The sequence below is a fragment of the Carassius carassius genome, chromosome 9 (assembly GCF_963082965.1).
Source record: "Carassius carassius chromosome 9, fCarCar2.1, whole genome shotgun sequence".
Taxonomy (NCBI): domain Eukaryota; kingdom Metazoa; phylum Chordata; class Actinopteri; order Cypriniformes; family Cyprinidae; genus Carassius; species Carassius carassius.
This window is the reverse complement of record NC_081763.1, coordinates 18,708,949-18,731,791: the sequence shown is the minus strand read 5'-3', so window position 1 is coordinate 18,731,791 and position 22,843 is coordinate 18,708,949. Positions and strand designations below refer to the sequence as shown.

The 22,843-nt window shown below is 39.8% G+C and overlaps 3 protein-coding genes and 1 pseudogene across 3 annotated transcripts; all 4 read left to right on the top strand.

Moving 5' to 3' along the window:
- Positions 1–642: 642 nt before the first annotated feature.
- ddx42 (DEAD (Asp-Glu-Ala-Asp) box helicase 42) lies at positions 643–8,742 on the top strand. The gene is made up of 18 exons (XM_059558143.1): positions 643–797; positions 1,167–1,391; positions 1,587–1,749; positions 1,842–1,903; positions 2,070–2,106; positions 2,648–2,800; positions 3,236–3,340; positions 3,425–3,544; positions 3,632–3,808; positions 3,974–4,102; positions 4,205–4,304; positions 4,774–4,821; positions 6,517–6,614; positions 6,700–6,976; positions 7,118–7,344; positions 7,463–7,573; positions 7,750–7,857; positions 7,995–8,742. Exons 2-18 carry the CDS (start codon positions 1,177–1,179, stop codon positions 8,568–8,570), a joined length of 2,706 nt encoding a protein of 901 aa, XP_059414126.1. The 5' UTR covers positions 643–797; positions 1,167–1,176; the 3' UTR covers positions 8,571–8,742.
- Positions 8,743–9,664: 922 nt separating this feature from the next.
- LOC132148748 (zona pellucida sperm-binding protein 3-like) lies at positions 9,665–11,467 on the top strand. The gene is made up of 7 exons (XM_059557441.1): positions 9,665–10,314; positions 10,392–10,513; positions 10,588–10,691; positions 10,760–10,937; positions 11,006–11,123; positions 11,192–11,283; positions 11,359–11,467. The coding sequence occupies exons 1-7, from the start codon at positions 9,727–9,729 to the stop codon at positions 11,465–11,467; spliced, it is 1,311 nt and encodes a 436-aa protein (XP_059413424.1). The 5' UTR covers positions 9,665–9,726.
- Positions 11,468–16,216: 4,749 nt separating this feature from the next.
- Positions 16,217–18,140, top strand: LOC132149160 (zona pellucida sperm-binding protein 3-like). Its single transcript, XM_059558142.1, has 7 exons — positions 16,217–16,876; positions 16,954–17,075; positions 17,150–17,253; positions 17,322–17,499; positions 17,577–17,694; positions 17,763–17,854; positions 17,939–18,140. Exons 1-7 carry the CDS (start codon positions 16,289–16,291, stop codon positions 18,123–18,125), a joined length of 1,389 nt encoding a protein of 462 aa, XP_059414125.1. The 5' UTR covers positions 16,217–16,288; the 3' UTR covers positions 18,126–18,140.
- Positions 18,141–19,207: 1,067 nt separating this feature from the next.
- On the top strand, positions 19,208–20,383 carry LOC132148747 (zona pellucida sperm-binding protein 3-like; annotated as a pseudogene).
- Positions 20,384–22,843: the final 2,460 nt, after the last annotated feature.

The window sequence follows — 22,843 nt, the reverse complement described above, 5'->3', positions numbered from 1 at the left end:
GTGGGGCAAAACTCCCCCTTGGTACCAAATTAATTTTTTTATAAAATATGTACTAACATGAAAACTCTGTACATTTTTTTATACTTGGTTTATAATTTTTGTAATTGTCACTAAAACTATGACAATTATTCTGAACACATTTAACTTTTGTTCACAGAAAAAATACACAGTCCTTAAGGGGGACGCTTTCCCCCACTCTACCCTAATATTTTTATTATAATATTGTTTAAAACTAAAATAAAACATGACGGGTATATTTGTATCACACATTATACTGAGAGTGTCATATAGTGTAATAAGATGTATTGTTATTATTATTGTTGTTGTTGTTGTTACACTGAAAAAAGATGGGAATCTGGCAACATCGCATTACACAGAACGTGGGTTGAAGGCTAGATGGCATACAGCAAAGATTACTGGGCATGCGCACATCAATATAGTGTAATTTCTCTCACACTGTACAACAATAATTACTATTTTTGCATTATTGTAGGAGGTAGGTTTAGAGTTTATGTAGGTGTAGGCATTAATAAAACACCATTAAATAGGTAGAAAATTCAATTTATTGTTAGCTTCCGGTTTTTGCTGTATCCCTTCTAGCCACAATCCCACGTTCTCACGTTCTCCACCAAACACGTCGCGCAAAATTGACCAAACACAAAACGAGTCCATTGTAAATGACGTAAAACACAATCTCAGAGAAGTGTGCGAGATAGCCTGAAGTGATAAAAACGGTGTGGATAAATAAGGTGTCCAGCCGCATTTGAAGATCGTTATTTTCGCCCTATCAGGAACAGGTAAATAAACATAATGTAAACAAATCCATATTTTACTCTTTGGCGCATGCAATGCGAAAACAAATCGAAGCATAATCCGTATACACATCGCTCAAGGCCCCTCCACGGCCACCAGTGTCTCCTACTTGCTGTTTGGTCAGAAAATATTGAGATATTAAGAGAGATTTCTAAAAGGCGAACCCTTGAAAATGAATGAGTTATGGTCCAAAACGGCAAAGCTGCTGAAAATAAAAAAAATGTAGTAGCAGTGCGCGAGCCATGAGACTTATGCTTTCAGTTGCCTTGACGAGGATGTATGCTATGCATTCCGTATTTGACCATCAATTAACGAAGAGTTTTGAACTCCTAATCTGATGCTGTGTTTTGCAGCCCAACAGCGATGAACTGGAGCAAGGGAGGCCCGGGTGGCAAGCGAGGCTTTGGATTCGGGGGATTCTCTCTTGCGGGTGGGAATAAAGAGGAACCTAGTCGTCCCCCGAAGGCCCACTCTGCATTTGGAGCTTCAGGACCATCAGGTGGATTTGGCAAGAATCAGCAGCTTTCGTCTTTTTACAAAATAGGAACAAAACGAGCCAATTTGGACGAGGAGAATGCGTACGTACTTAAAATATGTGGCCTCTTCTAAAATAAATTCATTCACTTTTATTGCTTTTGTTCAGACAGTGAAAGTAAAAGGTGCATAAGAAGGCTGTCATTATAACTAATGTCTCTATTAAGGTAGAGTAAATTAATTTTAAGTTAATGAAAGAGGCTTTTGCAATTAATGGTTGAAATGTATATATTCCATAGTTATTTTGAGGATGATGAAGAGGAGTCTAGCAGTACAGATCTGCCGTATATACCCGCCGAGAACTCCCCCACAAGAAAGCAGTTTCAGGCTGGAGGAGGAGGAGGTGGAGGGGGCTCTGACAGTGAGGATGACCCTCTTGATGCTTTTATGGCTGAGGTGGAGGTGAGAGCTGAGCTCCTGAACTGATCTCTTTGAGAACCCGCAAAGGACATTGCTGATCATTTGCTTTAATTCTTGTCTTTGTCTTCTTTCAGGACCAAGCAGCAAAGGACATGAAGAAACTTGAGGAAAAGGAAAAAGAGAAAACGCTAACCAAGTAAGATTCTGCTATTGTCGCAGAATTTTTTCTAAGACCGTTCATCCAAATAATATTAATAGCAGAGAGGATGGGAATAGAAGGGGGTTTATGGGTAGAATATGGGTTTCTTTGGGTGATTGAGCGAGTCGCAGGGAAGTTTTTTTTCTCCGCTTGTTTCTTCCAGGGGTATACGGGATGACATTGAAGAGGAGGATGAGCAAGTGAGTGACCCTCTTGACGTTACTACCGCCATCGTATCTCTGCCACAGCGATGACTGTGCCCCACTCTTCTTTCTGTTTTTATATCTTATGTTCTTTATATATCTACGTCAGTTTATAGACTGAGCCATTCAAATGTACTTTTTGTGATGGAATAGGTATCGGTCTCTTGTTTTTTAGGTTTTATATGCTATCTTCAGACTTGTTTTCTCAACCAGTTCAGTGGTTCTCAGTTATTATCTATTGTCTTTAAATGTTTACAGGTAAACTGATTCTTTTGTGTCTGAAACATGAGATTTGAGTCAATGCTGTGTGTTAAAATAGCAGTGATCACATTTGAATTTTAACCACGTCAGTGCTCAGTGAACTGTTTGTTTCAGACCTTGCTGATTAATAATTAGTTATACTGGATAATTTCTTTAACATGCCACGTTTAATTAGGCAAGTTAATTTTGATGCTGTTCAGGACAGCATTTAGATATTCAGCAGTAAAGGCCTGCTGCTCTTTGACTTGATCTAAAGCATGTTTTGTGTTCTTTGCAGGAAGCATATTTTCGTTACATGGCAGAAAACCCAACAGCTGGGCTGACCCAAGAGGAAGATGAGGAAGAAGTGGACTATGACAGCGATGGGAACCCCATTGCTCCTACTACCAAAAAGATCATCATGCCACTGCCCCCCATTGACCACTCGGAGGTACAGTTACCATATCTCCCTACAGTGATTGTTGCATTAACGCCCTTAAATAGTGTTGCAGGGATGGCATAATTTTGAAAGGCCAACCCAGAAGTTTGCATAATAAAAAGCTAATAGGATATTTTTGTTCATTGTCTTTTGGATCACTGCTCAAAATAAGCTCTGTGACCATTAAAAATATGATTTTTTACACATTTTGTGCATTAAGATGTTTTCACAAATGTTTACAAATCTAAACATTTTTTTACATTTTGAAGCTTAAATGCAGTCCCCAAAAGAAAGACAATTCTGACAACCCTTTCATCTTTATTTAAAGTCCATAAGTTGGAAAGTTTGAGTTAAAATAGTTTGCAAGAGTGTGACTATAAAACAGTTGAATAATATGTAAGCATGTACAAATCTTGAATATTATGTTTTGAACTCTTCTGTCTGTAGATTGACTATCCTCCTTTTGAGAAGAACTTCTATATTGAGCATGAGGAACTCAGCAGTCTGACTGAGGTTGGAGTGGTGGAACTGAGAAGGAAACTCAATCTGAAGGTCAGTGGAAGCACATACAAGTGCATTCTCAACTGATCATTCTCTTTCTTTCAACCCAGATAAACCCATATTCAAATTGAACAGGTTTCAGGTGCAGTGCCTCCTAAACCAGCAACCAGTTTTGCCCACTTTGGATTTGACGAGCAGCTCATGCACCAGATCCGTAAATCCGAGTACACTCAACCCACACCCATCCAGTGTCAGGTGAACTGCAAAACCCTCCCACAAATGTACATTTCTTTGTTTATCTATTGGCTTATTTTTCTACAGTAATGTGTGTTGTTTCACTAGGGGGTTCCGATAGCTTTGGGTGGCAGAGACATGATTGGCATTGCCAAAACTGGCAGTGGAAAGACTGCAGCTTTCATTTGGCCAATGCTGGTGCACATCATGGACCAGAAGGAGCTGGAGCAGGGAGAGGGACCCATTGCTGTGATCGTCTGCCCCACCAGAGAGCTCTGTCAACAGGTCAGAGAGACTAAAAGAAGGGCTTTTTTATGTTAGGAAAAGGTGGAATGAGATTAAACCTAACTGCTGGGGAAAAGGATTAAATGTTTGTCCCATGTAGTTTTTGTCATGAATCAAGTTTTTGAAGTGTTTTAATCACTTACAATGCTTATCTGTGTGGTTCAGATCCATTCTGAATGCAAGCGTTTCGGAAAGGTGTATGGCCTCCGCTCGGTGGCAGTATATGGAGGCGGCAGCATGTGGGAACAAGCCAAAGCATTACAGGAAGGAGCCGAAATTGTTGTCTGCACCCCAGTAAGAGCATCATATCTTTTGATACATAACCCAGTTTGACCCGTTTCTGTTTACTTGTGAGGATGTTCCTTGGTTGTTCTTTTAAAGGCTGTTCTCACGTAGGGTCGCCTGATCGATCATGTGAAGAAGAAGGCTACATCACTGCAGCGAGTGACCTACCTGGTATTTGATGAAGCTGATCGCATGTTCGATATGGGATTTGGTACGTGTGAAATGTCACTTTTGTTTTTTTCATCCCATTCATTTGTGACCTATTGTTTTGTCCTATTAAAAGCTCAGTCAGTGCATTTCCCAACTGATGTTTCATTACTAAAGCATTGAATTAAAGAATTAGTTCTGCAGTCTTGTCATTTACTCTCCCACATATTGTCAAACCCACAAGACTTTCATTCATCTTAAAAACAGAAAATATATTGAAAGATATTTTTTATGTAATCGGAGAGATATCTGTTTCTCCTTTGAAAAGTTATTTCCACCAGAACATTGACTTAAAAAAAAAGACATTGGATAAGTAATCCATATCAAGGTGTTTTTTTTTCCTTTTTTGATGGGGTTAAAGCCTAATTTAAATCTGTTTGAAACAAAATGAGGGTGTTTTTTTTTTTTAGGTGAACTGTTCCTTTAAGATTGTGAAGCACTTGTCTTATTTAAACTTGAACTGTTTTTTACAGAATACCAAGTGAGATCTATTGCCAGCCATGTCAGACCTGATCGACAGAGTAAGTCTATCACATACAGGTCCTTCTCAAAAAATTAGCAGAGTTCATTATATATATAAGTTCATTATTTTCCACAATGTAATGATAAAAATTAAACTTTCGTATATTTTAGATTCATTGCACACCAACTGAAATATTTCAGGTCTTTTATTGTTTTAATACTGATGATTTTGGCATACAGCTCATGAAAACCCAAAATTCCGATCTAAAAAAATTAGCATATTTCATCCGACCAATAAAAGAAAAGTGTTTTTAATACAAAAAAAAAAAAAAGTCAACCTTCAAATAATTATGTTCAGTTATGCACTCAATACTTGGTCGGGAATCCTTTTGCAGAAATGACTGCTTCAATGCGGCGTGGCATGGAGGCAATCAGCCTGTGGCACTGCTGAGGTGTTATGGAGGCCCAGGATGCTTCGATAGCGGCCTTAAGCTCATCCAGAGTGTTGGGTCTTGCGTCTCTCAACTTTCTCTTCACAATATCCCACAGATTCTCTATGGGGTTCAGGTCAGGAGAGTTGGCAGGCCAATTGAGCGCAGTAATACCATGGTCAGTAAACCATTTACCAGTGGTTTTGGCACTGTGAGCAGGTGCCAGGTCGTGCTGAAAAATGAAATCTTCATCTCCATAAAGCTTTTCAGCAGATGGAAGCATGAAGTGCTCCAAAATCTCCTGATAACTAGCTCCATTGACCCTGCCCTTGATAAAACACAGTGGACCAACACCAGCAGCTGACATGGCACCCCAAACCATCACTGACTGTGGGTACTTGACACTGGACTTCAGGCATTTTGGCATTTCCTTCTCCCCAGTCTTCCTCCAGACTCTGGCACCTTGATTTCCGAATGACATGCAAAATTTGCTTTCATCCGAAAAAAGTACTTTGGACCACTGAGCAACAGTCCAGTGCCGCGGTTTCTGGTTCAAAAGTGGCTTGACCTGGGGAATGCGGCACCTGTAGCCCATTTCCTGCACACGCCTGTGCACGGTGGCTCTGGATGTTTCTACTCCAGACTCAGTCCACTGCTTCCGCAGGTCCCCCAAGGTCTGGAATCGGTCCTTCTCCACAATCTTCCTCAGGGTCCGGTCACCTCTTCTCGTTGTGCAGCGTTTTTTGCCACACTTTTTCCTTCCCACAGACTTCCCACTGAGGTGCCTTGATACAGCACTCTGGGAACAGCCTGTTCGTTCAGAAATTTCTTTCTGTGTCTTACCCTCTCGCTTGAGGGTGTCAATGATGGCCTTCTGGACAGCAGTCAGGTCAGCAGTCTTACCCATGATTGCGGTTTTGAGTAATGAACCAGGCTGGGAGTTTTTAAAAGCCTCAGGAATCTTTTGCAGGTGTTTAGAGTTAATTAGTTGATTCAGATGATTAGGTTAATAGCTTGTTTAGAGAACCTTTTCATGATATGCTAATTTTTTGAGATAGGAATTTTGGGTTTTTTCATGAGCTGTATGCCAAAATCATCAGTATTAAAACAATAAAAGACCTGAAATGTTTCAGTTGGTGTGCAATGAATCTAAAATATATGAAAGTTTAATTTTTATCATTACATTATGAAAAATAATGAACTTTATCACAATATGCTAATTTTTTGAGAAGGACCTGTATTTATATTAATGTGCTGCTTTAAAGCATTTCTGAATTCCAGATTTAACCCATTCTAGTGCATTTGACCTCTGATCTCTCACAGCTCTGTTATTCAGTGCAACATTTCGGAAGAAAATTGAAAAGCTGGCACGAGATATTTTGGTCGACCCCATTCGTGTTGTTCAGGGAGACATAGGAGAGGTGCATACTTAATTTCTTATTCAAGTATTTGAAAATGCATACTGTATTTGAAAGTCTATTTAAACCTATTTTCTCATCCTCACAGGCTAATGAAGATGTCACTCAGATAGTGGAGGTGCTGCAGTCTGGGCAGGAAAAGTGGGGTTGGCTGACACGTAGGCTGGTTGAGTTTACCTCAGCTGGCTCTGTGCTGATCTTTGTCACTAAAAAGACTAACTGCGAGGAGCTGGCAACAAATCTCAATCAGGAAGGTTATAGCCTAGGGCTGCTGCATGGAGACATGGATCAGAGCGAGAGGAACAAAGTCATTGCTGACTTTAAGAAGAAGAATCTGCCCGTATTAGTAGCTACTGATGTTGCTGGTTAGTAGGGCTTATTTTGTCTATCTAGTTGCGTCTATTCATGATCAGAATAAATGAACATTTTGCATTTGCCACTACTTGTTACCTTTATTATAAATATATCCTTTTTGTATTAATTGAAATCTCTCTTGCACTTCTCAGCTCGTGGGTTGGATATTCCATCTATCCGTACAGTTGTAAACTACGATGTAGCACGAGACATTGACACACATACACATCGAATTGGTAGAACAGGTCGTGCAGGAGAGAAGGGTGTAGCTTACACTCTGCTCACCACTAAAGATACTTCATTTGCTGGAGACCTGGTTCGGAATTTAGAGGGAGCCAATCAGAGTGTTTCGAGGGATCTGATGGACCTGGCAATGCAGGTAAAACAACACCACCTGAATACAATATACACCTTTCATAATACAACATGTTTCACATATGTTTTAATAAACTCTTCATTTACTTTTTTTGTCTCTCTTTTTTTTTTTTTTTTTTTAGAATCCCTGGTTCAGGAAATCCCGGTTTAAGGGAGGGAAAGGGAAGAAGCTTAATATTGGAGGTGGAGGCTTGGGTTACAGAGAGAGACCAGGCCTTGGATCTGAATCCACTGTTAGTTTGGCATTAAGCTTGCTTGATTTAAAGAATTTATTATAAAGTTTATAAAATTGTATTTTCTGTCCTTTTATTTTATCACCAACTTTTTTTTTTGTATTTAAAGACAGGAACCACCGCTAATTCATTGCTAAAGCTTTTATTATTATTCTGTATTACATTTATTCAAACAGGAGCGCAGTAGTAGTAGTGGTGGTGCTCCTCTTGGTAACTATGAGGCCTACAAACCCTCTACTGGAGCCATGGGAGACCGTATGTCTGCCCTGAAGCAAGCATTTCAGGTACTTTCTTAGGCCTTTCACCGAGTTTCCTTTGACTCCCTCTCCTAAGTTATGTTCAGAAAAGATATATATATATAGATTGATATGTATGTAGCAATTTTTGGACTCTGTTTAAAGTTGCTCTTGCTTTCTCTCAGGCTCAGTATAAAAACACCTTTGTGGCAGCATCTGGTGTTCCTCCTAAACTCACCACAAAGTCGAGCAGCTCCTCTGGGTGGACAAGTGCAGGAAGTCTAAGTTCTTTGCCTTCAGGAGCACCTGAGGGGCCTGACAGAACCCAGCTGTCCTACTCACCATCGTCCTCTTCCTCCTTTATCTCCATGCCACCACTCCCTGCCCTCAGCTCAGGCACCAAAATGAGTGGCTTCAGCAGTGCAGGCTCCCTGAGCTCAGATTCAGACTCTAACTCTAGCTGTTCTTCAAAAGAGGGGTCCCGTAGCAATAGGAATGCTGACGACAGGGGTCGTCATCGAGATCGAGAGAGTCATTATCGTCACAGTGACAGGCATAGTGGGGGAGATCGTGATCGCTATGGGGAAAGGGACCGCCATAGTGACAGAGATCGTCATGGTGACAACCGAAACGGTGAAGGGAGCAATAGGGAAAGAGAGGGACGGTCAGAAAGAGATGGGGGTGAGAGGTCAGGGACTCATAAAGACAGCTTTGTAGTTCCTGATCCCCCCAAACGTAAGAAAAGCAGATGGGACAATTAAAGTGTACAGGATAGAAGCAGTCAACTGTTCTTAGATCAGAACATACAACTGACCCAGTCTGCTTGTCTTTTTGTCTATGTGTGAGATGAAGCTGTGTTTAAAGGTGCCTAGGAGACTCTAGAGCTACCCCATCATCCTTGTCATTTACTGGAAATAAATGCATCCAATACAGGCTGTTTCAGCCATTTATATCTGTGATTTGCCAAATAAGTAAAATGCACCTGGAGCATAACTATTGTGTTAAAGTGCATGTGCCTGATCAGCGGCACACAAGCTGTTTCTTTCAGAAGAAACTAATAAAATGAGAAATGTTGAATCTGGTAGTGTAACAGGAAAAAAATGTTAACAAAAATATATATTTCAGAATCTCTTTGTTAATAGTTGAATTTTTTTTTGTACCACTGTGCTGCTTCACAAACTATTTGTGAAGACTTTTCCAGTGTTTTAATGTATGCTGTCATGTTTCAAATATCACCATTTTTTGAGTACAACCATTGAGTTTATCTTTAGCTCATACCTGTTACCTGTTTATATTGAGAATTTAAATGTTTTTTAGTCATCTGTTCAGATTGTCTCCTGTGCTGTCCAGCATATAGTATAGCTGTTGAAAGAGAATGAAGTCTACCGTAAATCCACACACACTGATCAACCTAGTCATAACATGAATGAAATGGAGAAAACATATCAATGAATGTACAGTGCAGTCTATGTATTGTTATGATCTTACATTTGCTCCATTTGCGTCTCTTGTGAAGATTGATGTGCTGATGTGAGGCACATTGTGTAACAATCCAAACCTAACTAGACACATTTTCTTTATTATTTTGGATACTGTAGTGTACAATTCTGTCTGTGGTTGTGTTTATGAGCTAATAAAAAATAGGAGGACACAAAAAGGCTTTAGAGGTTTTGTTTCAGAGAATTTGTGTCATTTGGATATTTAAAATAAGCAATCGTTGGGTTTGGCACCTAAATCAACATATCCTTATATGGAGCGTCATTTATAATAAGCAACCAATGACTTTCACCTGTGAGATATCAATTGAGTAAACGTTTGGTAAATTGTCATGGTAGAGGTGGAGCCATGCTGATTTTCAGCTGTATAAATTTGGATGGTAGAGCCTCGATGCATCATTGAAACACAAGTGTATCAATAATGGGGTTCTGGCAAGCTGGAGTTGGATTGTTGTTTCTTTTTGCACTGGGCTTTTCTGAAGCATTTTGGGGAGCCAAAAAAAGTAGTAATTGGACCCCAAACACTCTTATTCCTAAGGCACTGTCACAAGTTCAGCAGGCTGACTCCAGGAAGCCTCCAATTCCTAAGAAATATGACCCCAGTAACCTTGTATTTGCTCCACAAAAACTTCCTGTTCGGTTTCCTTTCCAGAAACCAGCCAAGAGTGATTTTGGAAAGCCTTCTCAAGATGTTTTGGGTGTTCAGTCCAAAGAGCTGTTGCTGGGTCCAGTGCAAAAAGTAACATGGAAATTTCCAAGCCTACCAGAAGAACCACAGCCGCCAAATGTCCCTTTTGAGTTGCACCATCCTGTCCCTGCCAAAAGTGTAGCTGCTCGTTGTGCTGAAAACTCTGTATATGTGGAGGTGATGCAAGATTTCTTTGGGAATGGGAAGCTGCAGAAGTCCTCTGCGTTTACACTGGGAGGCTGTACAGCAACTGGAGAAGACCCCTCTGCTCAAGTGCTCATCTTTGAGTCTGAACTGCATGGATGTAGTAGTACAGTAACTGTGAGGTTCCACCTCTTTCCTCTCATAACCACTTATGGTTCTGAATGGTTTCTGTAACCTGCTTCTACTCCCTTTAGGTGACTGAAGATGAGCTTGTCTATACGTTCACACTTGTGTACACCCCACAAGAGGTTTTGTCTGGTGTTCCTATTGTTAGGAGCAGTAGTGCGGCGGTTGGTATCGAGTGTCACTATTCAAGGTGAGGGCAGATTTCAAGGTTCCTGGATGTACTAAACTCCCATATAATGGTTGTCTGTCGTAACTCCTCTGCAGAAAGCATAATGTGAGTAGCGATGCCTTAATGCCCACTTGGATCCCATATGCTGCTTCTGAAGTTGCAGAGGAGATCTTTGTCTTTTCCCTCCGGCTCATGACTGGTTCGTATAACAAGCGGTTTAATAAAACGCCAGTGCTTGTGAACTTGTGCTAAAAGGCATCTTTACAGATGACTGGCTGTTCGAGAGACCTTCTAACCAGTACTTCCTGGGTGATATCATAAACATTGAGGCATCTGTGCAGCCATACAATCATGTTCCCATCCGTGTATTTGTGGACAGCTGTGTGGCTACAACAGTCCCTGATCCTGCGTCTGTCCCCAGATACTCCTTCATTGAGAACAGTGGGTAAGTGGAGCACCTCATATACATGGGTCCCACTCTCTGCAAGATTTCTAACTGGGTTTCTTTCCCAGGTGCCTGGTTGATGCCAAGCTCACAGGCTCCAGGTCTCACTTCATGCCCCGAACTCGAGGTGATAAGCTGCAGTTTCAGTTGGAGACATTCAGGTTCTATCAAGCAGGCAGTGGACTGGTATGTGACCAGCTGTGCAACACTTTGTATAATATGCTACCATGGTCTACAAACCACGGTCTCTGCAGGTCTACATCACATGCACACTGAAAGTGGCCGCAACAACTACTCCTGCTCCAATAAGTCCTGAATGGAAAGCTTGTTCGTTCTCTGCTAATGGGTATGCCCCCCCCCCCCCCAAATAAGTGTAGGGCTGACTTGGAGCTTGTTGTAACTTAAAGATTTGTCTTGTCAGGTGGGTATCTGCAGATGACTCTCACCAGGTGTGTGACTGCTGTGACACCACCTGTAGTACCAGAAGTGGACGTGATCCGGTTCTTCTTAAAAGTCTGTATCAATTTTGAACCCGCTTCCTCTCAATGCATTGCTCTTCTCACTCTATTTTTTTTTTTTTCAGATCTGCGGTGGGATAAAGCATCTGTTGGACCCATTGATGTTAAAGAATATGGTTATGGCCAAAAATAACTGCCATGTGACTTAATAAATTTTAACACCTTGTGATCTTGTCTACAACTGTTTGTATCCCGTTCTGTGGATCTGCTGTTCTCCAGTACGAACTACTTGTAACCTACCCACAATTCCTATAACGTAGCAATTTGGGGGCAAAAAGTATAACTCTGTTGATCTCTTGTAAATGCTGCTAGAAGCCTTACTTCAGTGCAAATGCTGGTGTTGGACCGATGCCTTTAAAGGGTTAGTGCACCAAATAAAAACTATGTAATTAATAACTCCCCCATGTCATTCCAAACCAGTGAGACCTCAGTTTATCTTCTGAACACCGTTTAAGATGTTTTAGGTTTAGTCCGAGAGCTCTCAGTCCCTCCATTGAAGCTGTGTGTACGGTCTACTGTCCATGTCAAGAAAGGTAAGAAAAACATCAAAATAGTCGATGTGACATCAGAGGGTCAGTTAGAATTTTTTTTTTAAGCATCAAATACATTTTGGTCCAAAAATAGCAATGACTTTATTCGGCATTGTCTTTTCTCTTCTGTGTCTGTGTGAGTTCAAAACAAAGCAGTTTGTGATCTCCGGTTCGCTAACAAATCATTCAATGTAACCGGATCTTTGTGAACCAGTTCACCCAAACAGAACTGAATGGTTTTAAACGGTTCGTGTCTCCAATACGCATTAATCCACAAGTGACTTAAGCTGTTAACTTTTTTTTTTTTTTTTTAATGTGGCTGACACTCCCTCTAAGTTCAAACAAACAATATCCCGGAGTAGTTCATGTACTCAAACGGTACACTGACTGAACTGCTGTGAAGAGAGAACTGAAGATGAACGCCGAGCCAGATAACGAAAGATTGACTCGTTCTCAAGTCAAGAACTGTTTCTGTCAGATTAGTTTTCTTCAACCAGTTTGACTCGAACTGTCCGAAAGAACTACTGGTGGTCCGAAAACCAATGCAACTGGTTCTTAACTCATGAAGGAGTCATTATCTGGCTTGGCTCGGTGTTCATCTTCAGAGCTATGACATAATTTTGATTATTGGGTGAACTACCTTTAAGGGTGTTCCAGTGACAACCACATCCTCTGTGTACAAGCACCAATCTGGAATGCAATGGAAATAAGTTAGCACTGCATCGGTGTAGGGTGGCAGCTAGTTTTCCATTTAAATGTCTTCACTGCCACATAATATAGCATCTTGTTTTACTAGTTGTCATAATGCAAGACCCTGATGCTTTCTGATAGGTCACTGGATACATTTGCAAGGTAACCGTGCAAGATCAAGCATGCAAGCCCTAACCTGATTGGGCATTGAAAACTGGGTTTGATCGGTCAACTCAAAGTTGTACTTGCAGGTTAACACGATGTGCGCACAGTCAAAAGTTTGTTCGTTTTTCTGTTGAGGGGATCTGTACAGATTACATTCATAGTCTATCAGTAATTCGAAAGCAGCTCATTCAACATCTCGATTTATATAAAAACCCTATTTGCAGTGTTTGGGGGTTTTTTTTCTTTCTTCTTTTTTTCAGAAATCTATAAATACCCACATGTACTGTGGGTGCCAATTTTGCAGGTAGAACAGTTTAGCTTCAACCCTGATTAACTTTAAACACCTTTGATCCAGCTAATTTAAGTCCTACAGGCTTATTTGAAAACTACATGGTTTGTGGGTTGGAACTAAACTGTGCAGAGCTGCGGGACTCCAGGAACCGAGTTTGACAACCCTGATATATAATGTACAATTATATAAATGTAAGTGTATATATTTATTTTTGAACTAATAAATGAAACTTCAAATAAAATATTTGGGGGTAATGTTTTTCGTGGAGTACTCCACTAATCAATTGATTGAGTTAATTAAGCTGGGTTACGTCCAAAATGAGGGAGACTGCAATATAAATCCTCTTTAAAAAGAAAAAAAAAATCATTGTTTAAAAAAATGGCAATGATGTTGAGGCAAGCAGTATTTGTGATGTTACTTGTGTTTGTTGTTGGTTAATGTTTGACTTGTAAATATGGTCCATCTATGTAATTTAATTCATGACAAGCCAGTTTTTTATTTTTTATTTTTTTTTAATACAATGTATGGTAAATATACTTATTTGTAACCGTATGATTTTATATAATGTGACTTAAGCATACAATTTCTAATATATATGTACTTTCTAACATTGAGCATTTGTATATCGATGCTAGAATTTATTTTTCTTCTAAATGCAACCTGAATGATTCATTAAAATTAGAAACACACAGACCCCTCAGCCAATAAACTACTAGGTGCCAGGATGTCTGCGAATGACTCCAGACCCCTGGTTAACATGGCAACCAAGACATCTCAGCAAGACAAGATAACTTTTACAACATAAGAGTATGTGGAGAGTTCTCTCTGAAACAAACCGCTATAAAAATGGACTCCAATTCATTGAAATACCTTTTTTTAATGAACACGCATATACTTCACGTCATTGTGTATCTTGTTAGTGTTCTTGTATATTGTCTTTTTGTCTTGTATCCTGTTTAATGCATGCTTGTGATAGAATTACTCAGTCATGTAATTTTACCTATATGTAATCTTACCGTGTTCAGTATCTATGAATTCGTCTTCTGATGTTCTAAATGAGTTGGTACATAAGCAATATATTAGTGTTCAAAGAATCTTGAAGATTCTTCTCTTGAACTCTTACTCAAATTCCATTTTACAAATTTCCATGCTTTCACAAAGGGTTGTAAAACTCCTCATTAGTTCCAACCTCCCACTTGGAATTGCAGCCTTTCTCATTGGACAAGCCCATCCTGAGATGTGTGAACTGTCTCAGAGTTTAAAAGGCCCACACATAGTTCCACCTCCTCTCTTGATCTGCTTCCCTTTCTTCTGTAAGAGTATGTGAGCTAGAACTCTCTTAGACCCCTAGGTTTGCGCCAGGTCTCGTGCCTTGACTTTCCATTCACCAAAGATTTTATGATCTCAGCTGATGTCTCTCTTAGTCCTATTCACTTTCCACTGGGAAGAAACTCCAAATCTTCATCGATGCAGGACACCTTTTGAATTCATCACTCTTCAAAACCAGAAGAACTTGATCTCGACTCCTACACCACCAAACCTCTAAACCATCAAGACTTTGCATCCAGACGCTCATTCCAGGTCAAAGTAATGCAAGTATCATACATTTAAGTAAACGAAACAAAGGTTTAGTATAAGCTATAGACCCCATTATAAACAGCGATGATGGTTTTACTCAGGTGGTTAACTGACTCTTTTCATAGCTTCATTCTCTGGTTTTCCTGATGGTATCATCCATCAAATCTCCCCCCCCCCCCCATTTTGCTACATACTCTAATGCATTAATACTGTATGAAAGTATTTTCTGTGTCCACGGAAATATCCTTTCTTAAAGTTAATATGAAATTGCGCTAAGGGTTCGCTGGACGAACAGATTAGTTGATGGCAATTTAATTCTACTACAGTTACTACTAGCAGTTCATATAAATAATTGTAATGAATCATAATTAATTATAATTATTTATATACATTTCCCTTTTGATCTTACTTTACTACACAGTACTATTTGGGAGAGCTCATTAATACTGAGGCTTCAGTGAGGTCATATAACCATGTTCCTCTTCGTGTGTTTGTGGACAGCTATGTGGCTACTTCAGTCCCTCATACTCCTTTATTGAGGACAATGGGTAAGACAAGGTCCTTCAAGTACTGTTCACTTGTGATGTCATAAGATCTGAAGGTTTTTATTTGCCTCCAAACATTTTGTAGGTGCCTAGTTGATGCCAAGCTCACAGGCTCCAGATCTTGATTCATGCCCCGGACACAAATTGACAAGCTGCATTTTCTGTCCAGGATGGTTTTGGTACAATGTAACTTCGCTGCACAATGGCAAAATGATGATCGTCATGGTGACATGCATGGGTGGGGAGACGCTATGGGGAGAGGGACCCCATATAAGGGAAATATTTTCTTTAAGACTTTTCCAGTGTTTTAATGTATGCTGTCATGTTTTAAATACCACCATTTTTAAAGTTCTTAATGTCCATTAATGAGTTTATCTTTTGCTCATACCTGTTAATATTGAATTTAAATGTTTTTTAGTCATCTGTTCAGATTGTCTTCTGTGCTGTCCAGCATATAGTATAGCTGTTGAAAGAGAATGAAGTCTACCGTAAATCCACACACACTGATCAACCTAGTCATAACATGAATGAAATGGAGAAAACATATCAATGAATGTACAGTGCAGTCTATGTATTGTTATGATCTTACATTTGCTCCATTTGCGTCTCTTGTGAAGATTGATGTGCTGATGTGAGGCACATTGTGTAACAATCCAAACCTAACTAGACACATTTTCTTTATTATTTTGGATACTGTAGTGTACAATTCTGTCTGCAGTTGTGTTTATGAATAAATAAAAAAAATAGGAGGACACAAAAAGGCTTCAGAGGTTTTGTTTCAGAGAGTTTGTTTATTTAAAATAAGGATTTTGGATATTCAAAATAAGCAATCATTTGGTTTGGCACCTAAATCAACATATCCTTATATGGAGCGTCATTTATAATAAGCAACCAATGACTTTCACCTGTGAGATATTGATTGAGTAAATGTTTGGTAAATTGTCATGGTAGAGGTGGAGCTATGCTGATTTTCAGCTGTATAAATTTGGATGGTAGAGCCCCGATGCATAATTGAAACACAAGTGTATCAATAATGGGGTTCTGGCAAGCTGGAGTTGGATTGTTGTTTCTTTTTGCACTGGGCTTTTCTGAAGCATTTTGGGGAGCCAAAAAAAGTAGTAATTGGACCCCAAACACTCTTATTCCTAAGGCACTGTCACAAGTTCAGCAGGCTGACTCCAGGAAGCCTCCAATTCCTAAGAAATATGACCCCAGTAACCTTGTATTTGCTCCACAAAAACTTCCTGTTCGGTTTCCTGTCCAGAAACCAGCCAAGAGTGATTTTGGAAAGCCTTCTCAAGATGTTTTGGGTGTTCAGTCCAAAGAAATGTTGCTGGGTCCAGTGCAAAAACTAACATGGAAATTTCCAAGCCTACCAGAAGAACCACAGCCGCCAAATGTTCCTTTTGAGTTGCACCATCCTGTCCCTGCCAAAAGTGTAGCGGCTCGTTGTGCTGAAAACTCTGTATATGTGGAGGTGATGCAAGATTTCTTTGGGAATGGGAAGCTGCAGAAGTCCTCTGCGTTTACACTGGGAGGCTGTTCAGCAACTGGAGAAGACCCCTCTGCTCAAGTGCTCATCTTTGAGTCTGAACTGCATGGATGTAGTAGTACAGTAACTGTGAGGTTCCACCTCTTTCCTCTCATAACCACTTATGGTTCTGAATGGTTTCTGTAACCTGCTTCTACTCCCTTTAGGTGACTGAAGATGAGCTTGTCTATACGTTCACACTTGTGTACACCCCACAAGAGGTCTTGTCTGGTGTTCCTATTGTTAGGAGCAGTAGTGCGGTGGTTGGTATCGAGTGTCACTATTCAAGGTGAGGGCAGATTTCAAGGTTCCTGGATGTACTAAACTCCCATATAATGGTTGTCTGTCTTAACTCCTCTGCAGAAAGCATAATGTGAGTAGCGATGCCTTAATGCCCACTTGGATCCCATATGCTGCTTCTGAAGTTGCAGAGGAGATCTTTGTCTTTTCCCTCCGGCTCATGACTGGTTCGTATAACAAGCGGTTTAATAAAACGCCAGTGCTTGTGAACTTGTGCTAAAAGGCATCTTTACAGATGACTGGCTCTTTGAGAGACCTTCTAACCAGTACTTCCTGGGTGATATCATAAACATTGAGGCATCTGTGCAGCCATACAATCATGTTCCCATCCGTGTATTTGCGGACAGCTGTGTGGCTACAACAGTCCCTGATCCTGCGTCTGTCCCCAGATACTCCTTCATTGAGAACAGTGGGTAAGTGGTGCACCTCATATACATGGGTCCCACTCTCTGCTAGTATTGCAAGAGGTCTAACTGGGTTTCTTTCCCAGGTGCCTGGTTGATGCCAAGCTCACAGGCTCCAGGTCTCACTTCATGCCCCGAACTCGAGGTGATAAGCTGCAGTTTCAGTTGGAGACATTCAGGTTCTATCAAGCAGGCAGTGGACTGGTATGTGACCAGCTGTGCAACACTTTGTATAATATGCTACCATGGTCTACAAACCACGGTCTCTGCAGGTCTACATCACATGCACACTGAAAGTGGCCGCAACAACTACTCCTGCTCCAATAAGTCCTGAATGGAAAGCTTGTTCGTTCTCTGCTAATGGGTATGCCCCCATCCCCCCCACCCCCAAGGTGTAAGTGTACAGCTGACTTGGAGCTTGTTCTAACTTCAAGATTTGTCTTGTCAGGTGGGTATCTTCAGATGACTCCCACCAGGTATGTGACTGCTGTGACACCACCTGTAGTACCAGAAGTGGACGTGATCCAGTTCTTCTTAAAGGTCTGGATCAATTTATTCATGGTTCCTTTCTGTCCTCTTTCCATGCACCACTTTTCTCATGTTTTGTCTTGTTTCTCAGATCTGCGGTGGGATAAAGCATCTGTTGGACCCATCGATGTTAAGGAATATGGCCGAAGATGACTAGAAATGCCATGTGACTTTTGTTAAATTAAAGTTATTCTTAACGTGATCTCTTGTCCACAACCGTTTGTATCCTGTTCTGTGGCTTTGCTGCTCTCCAGTATGAATCACAAACGCAACCTACCCACAGTTCCTAGAAACTTGGGTGACAAATGAATCGCTGATGACAGTCTTTCATTCATTTGAAAGCAGTGGATTCAAATTCCCAATTCATACTAAGACCCTTCTTGCCATGTTAATCTCTGTGTGTGTGTATAACAGATGTTTAGAGGACCAGAGTTTAGCTTCAACCCTGTTTAAACCCACCTGATCAAGATAAATGAAGTCCTTCGAAAACTAAATGGTGGGTGTGTGTTGGAGTAGGGTTGGAACTAAAATCTGCGGTGCTGTGGCCCTTCAGGAACGGAGTTTGACAACCCTTTTTTTTTTTTTTTTTTTTTTTTTAACTATATGGGGAAAAATAGAATTGTGTGTGTGGTTTTCAAACTGTTCTTGGAGCCTCCCCGGCAGCATATTTATTTTATTGGTAACACCCAGAAGAAGTTATTGAGTACTCCACTAATCAATGGAGGAGTTAAGCTAGGTTACCTCCAAAATGAGGGAGGCTGCAAAATAAATCTTTAAAAAAAAAAAATGTTGGTTTCAAATGTCAATGGTTTTAAGGGAAGCAGTTTTTGGGCTGTAACTGGTGTTTGTTGTTGGTTTATCTCACGGCACCGGCATAAGGTTCACTACAGCCTGAGTTCAATGTATGACCCTAACAGTCCTGTACTAGCACCACAAAGGTTTCCAGTGCAGATGCTAATCAGGCGTGGCTATGGAAATCCTTTTCAAGATCTTTTGGGTGTTCAGTCAAAAGAGCTGTTGCTGGGTCCAGTAGCAAAGCTGACATGGATTTTTCCAAGCACACCAGAAGAACCAAAGCAGCCAGATGTTCCTTTTGAGTTGCACCATCCTGTCCCTGCCAAAAGTGTAGCAGCTCAGTGCAGAGGGAATTCAAGTGTTGAAAGACTTCTTTGGCACTGGACAACTACTAATGCCCTCTGCTTTTACACTGGGAGGTTGTAACACAACTAGAGAGGATCCTTCTGCTCAAGTGCTCATCTCTGAGTCAGAACTGCATGGGTGTGGCAGCACATCATTGGTAAGGTTTTATTTGCAAAATCAGCTTTTTTTTATTATGATAGTAGCACATCCAGTATCCTGAATGAATTCAGCACTTACTTTGGATAATGACACTCAATTCCAACTACTGCACCAATGCTTCTGACAATAGGACCACCAGATGAAGGCAGTTTTGGGGTGTAGATGGAGAATGTATAGATGAGTTTATCTTCAGTCACCTAAACTGAAAGATTAGAAAAACATTTGGAGTGTAGTTGCGGAGGAACTCTTGGTTTTCTCCCTCAGGCTCATGTCTGGTTGGTATAATGTGGTTGTAATATGCCTGTGCTTATGAACCTGGGCTGAAATTCTTTCTTCGCAGATGACTGGAGATTTGAGCGACCTTCTACCCAGTACTATTTAAGAGATCTCATTAATACTGAGGTCATATAACCATGTTCCTCTTTGTGTGTTTGTGGACCACTGTGTGGCTACTTCGGTCCCTGATACAAGTGCTGTCCCCAGATACTCCTTTATTGAGGACAATGGGTAAGACAAGGTCCTTCAAGTACTGTTCACTTGTGATGTCATAAGGTCTGAAGGTTTTTATTTCCCTCCAAACATAGGTGCCTGTAGTTGATGCCAAGCTCGCAGGCTCCAGATCTCGATTCATGCCCCGGACACAAATTGACAAGCTGCAGTTTCAGATGGAGGTATTCAGATTCCAAGAAGAGATTAGTGATTATGCGTATGTGGATTAGCTGTTTGGGTGCATGTTTGGATGGCGTATACAAGTAAACTTTCTCTTTGTAGGTGTATATCACTTGTTTTCTCAAGGTGGCTGCAGCATCCACCCCTACTAATGTTGAGAAGAAAGCTTGCTCCTTCTCTGCCAATCAGTATGTTGCCACTGAATTAAAGTGCCCTTGTAATGGTGTGAGAATCTAATGCTTGGTTTATTTGACAGGTGGGTGTCTGCCGACGAGGATGATCAGGTGTGCGGCTGCTGTGAGACAACCTGTGGCATTAGGAGTGGAAGTGATGAGCTTCTTAACCCTCTGGCCCTCTTCGTTTAGGAGTCACAGTTCCCTTTGCGGTCAAAAGTGACCGAAGCCTTGAAAAGTAACTTTTTTTTTTTCAGGAAAACCAATGTAATATATTTTGTTCAATAATATTTTTTATTATTATTTATGATTTTTAGGGAATTTTATACTATGCAATATATATACGATTTTAATGAGCTATTTTCTCCATTAGAATTAATATATTTTTTAGCTCTTTATTTAGTTACTATGCAATATTTCACATTAAAATCAATTCTAATTTTAGACATTCTAAAAGATTACTTTTTGTCAAGGTTTAGATATTTTTGGTTAGATGAGTATCAGATTTTACATTATGATTACAGTCAAACATTAAAATCTTGTTAGAAAACGAACACATAGAAAGCATTTTGTTACTCAGTATTTGATAATTAAAAAAATCTAACAAAATAAGGAATGAAAAGTGATCATTCAAAACACTATACATTTTTTTAATTAATATTTTATTCAATGTACTTCAATAAATGTTAGAGAGAGAGAATGAGAATCTCTTTTGGATTTCTTTTTATTTATTGATTTTATTTCAATAACTTGAAAAAAAAAAAACTTTTTCCTCTGATGCAGTCTTACCAGTTCATGTTTGTGTGTGTGTGTGTGTGTGAGAGAGAGAGAGAGAGAGAGAGAGAGAAAGAGAGAGAGAGAGAGAGAGAAAGCAAGCAAGCCTTTTAGTTTTTTTTTCTTCATTTATTGATTTCACATATTCTCACAATTCTCTTGCAGTCTCACTAGTTGATTTCTGTGTGTTTGTGTGAGAGAGAGCCCCTTTTGTATTTTTTCCATTTATTGATTGGTGTCTATTTTGCACTCCTGATATTCTGGAGTCACCCCTTGATTGCTGCACACTTTTTTCCTGACCAGTGGCTGATTTGTAATTTCTACCACCAAATGATTCACTGAGTTTTCTCATTTTTTGTATTTCCCATTCATTTCCTATGTTGGTCATTTTTGACCACAAAGAAGGTAAGACTATTTTTTTTTTGGACTCTTTAACATATCCAAATCATGTCTATGATTTTTTTTGTGTGTTCAGAAGGTATAGACTTCTGTAGTTTTGCTGAGCACTGTTTATTATATACATACATCTGCTCTTTACAGAGAATGCGCAGTCATCTTGGGGTGAATTCTAAACTGAATAGAGCATCCCTATGCCCTACTCCCTTTTGAAGGGCATTACTGTTATCTATAAGTGTTTGTAACTTTCTTGATGAAGTGTATGTCTCACCAATTATTACCTTGACAATGCTTGCATGTGTGTGTGCAGCAATCAGCACTCCATAAGTTGTTGCAAATGGACATTTTCTTGTCTAATTTGTTGTGGGAGGGTTTTTTTTCCCTCTTCTTTAAAACTAAATTTGCTTGCACTACCATCTTAAATCATTTCTATCACTGACAAAATATTTTGTCCTACATCAAAATGGGCAAATGTAATTAGATTGATGTATTTTCTTGTAAAGTATACTTCAATATACTTCGTAATTCATTTATAACTGAAGATTTTTTTTTTTTTTTTCAGAGACATTCAAATTAAGCATCAATGAGGTTGTCTCAAATTTTTCTGCCCAGGAGATTGGAACAACTTTAGGCATGACGTGCCAATTTTCTCCAAAATAAAATTGCAACTACAGTCTCTTATTTACATACTGAATTGGCCCAACTCATCTGTTTAACAATCCATAGGTGATTCCATATAGACCAAACAACCTGTTCTGCAGAATAAACTAAGGTTGTTTTGAGGCATTTAAAAACCAAAACAAAAATCTTAATCTTTCATTTTATATATAGCCTTATTTCCCAGCTGCAATGCTGGTGTCTTCCCAGTAGATGGTAGATACTTAGTTTTTTCCCCATTTTATTACTTTCTTGAATGCTACACTAAAATGCTCAGTACCTCCCTTTGCTATGAAATGTGACTCTTGAACATCTGTTTCCAATAAGCCAGAGTCACCCCTCACTAACAGCTGATCACTAATAAGGTCTTCATGTTCCTATCTCTCTCTCTCCATATACCAAAGATCTGTTAGTTTGCTCTTTAATTTTTAAATACATTTTTAGTAACAAATTAGTATGTCATGGTCTAAATCTACCAATATTTTTAATGTAACTTTTATGTTCTTCTCTGTTTTTCTATGACTTCAGAAGACTTGGAATGTTGCAAGAGTTGCATGGCCTGATTTACAAAGCTTTGATGGCATTTGTCATTTTTGAAGGTTGACAGTCCTGTCACTGCATGGAAAAAAAATATACAAGATTATGCACGATTCTGCTAATTTTCCTTAAAATCTCCAAAGAAAAGAAAGCCATAGAGGTCTGGAATACGGTGCCTGGGAGGTGACCTGGTCAGTTCACTTAGTTTTGTCTTGGCCGCAACATAACTCATGGGAACGTGATATGTCATGGGCATGAGATATTAATTTGTGAGAACATCATATTAACTTGTGAGAAAGCATATTATGTCGTGGCCATGA

What these genes read in the sequence shown, in the direction of transcription:
- ddx42 (XM_059558143.1), top strand. Translation starts at nt 1,177, where the DNA reads ATGAACTGGAGCAAGGGAGGCCCGGGTGGCAAGCGAGGCTTTGGATTC. An exon ending in TGTCAGACCTGATCGACAGA is followed by an intron (nt 4,822 to 6,516) that starts GTAAGTCTATCA and finishes GATCTCTCACAG; the next exon opens with CTCTGTTATTCAGTGCAACA. An exon ending in TTCAGGGAGACATAGGAGAG is followed by an intron (nt 6,615 to 6,699) that starts GTGCATACTTAA and finishes TCATCCTCACAG; the next exon opens with GCTAATGAAGATGTCACTCA.
- LOC132148748 (XM_059557441.1), top strand. Translation starts at nt 9,727, where the DNA reads ATGGGGTTCTGGCAAGCTGGAGTTGGATTGTTGTTTCTTTTTGCACTG. An exon ending in ATCGAGTGTCACTATTCAAG is followed by an intron (nt 10,514 to 10,587) that starts GTGAGGGCAGAT and finishes ACTCCTCTGCAG; the next exon opens with AAAGCATAATGTGAGTAGCG. An exon ending in TTCCCTCCGGCTCATGACTG is followed by an intron (nt 10,692 to 10,759) that starts GTTCGTATAACA and finishes GCATCTTTACAG; the next exon opens with ATGACTGGCTGTTCGAGAGA.
- LOC132149160 (XM_059558142.1), top strand. Translation starts at nt 16,289, where the DNA reads ATGGGGTTCTGGCAAGCTGGAGTTGGATTGTTGTTTCTTTTTGCACTG. An exon ending in ATCGAGTGTCACTATTCAAG is followed by an intron (nt 17,076 to 17,149) that starts GTGAGGGCAGAT and finishes ACTCCTCTGCAG; the next exon opens with AAAGCATAATGTGAGTAGCG. An exon ending in TCCTTCATTGAGAACAGTGG is followed by an intron (nt 17,500 to 17,576) that starts GTAAGTGGTGCA and finishes TTTCTTTCCCAG; the next exon opens with GTGCCTGGTTGATGCCAAGC.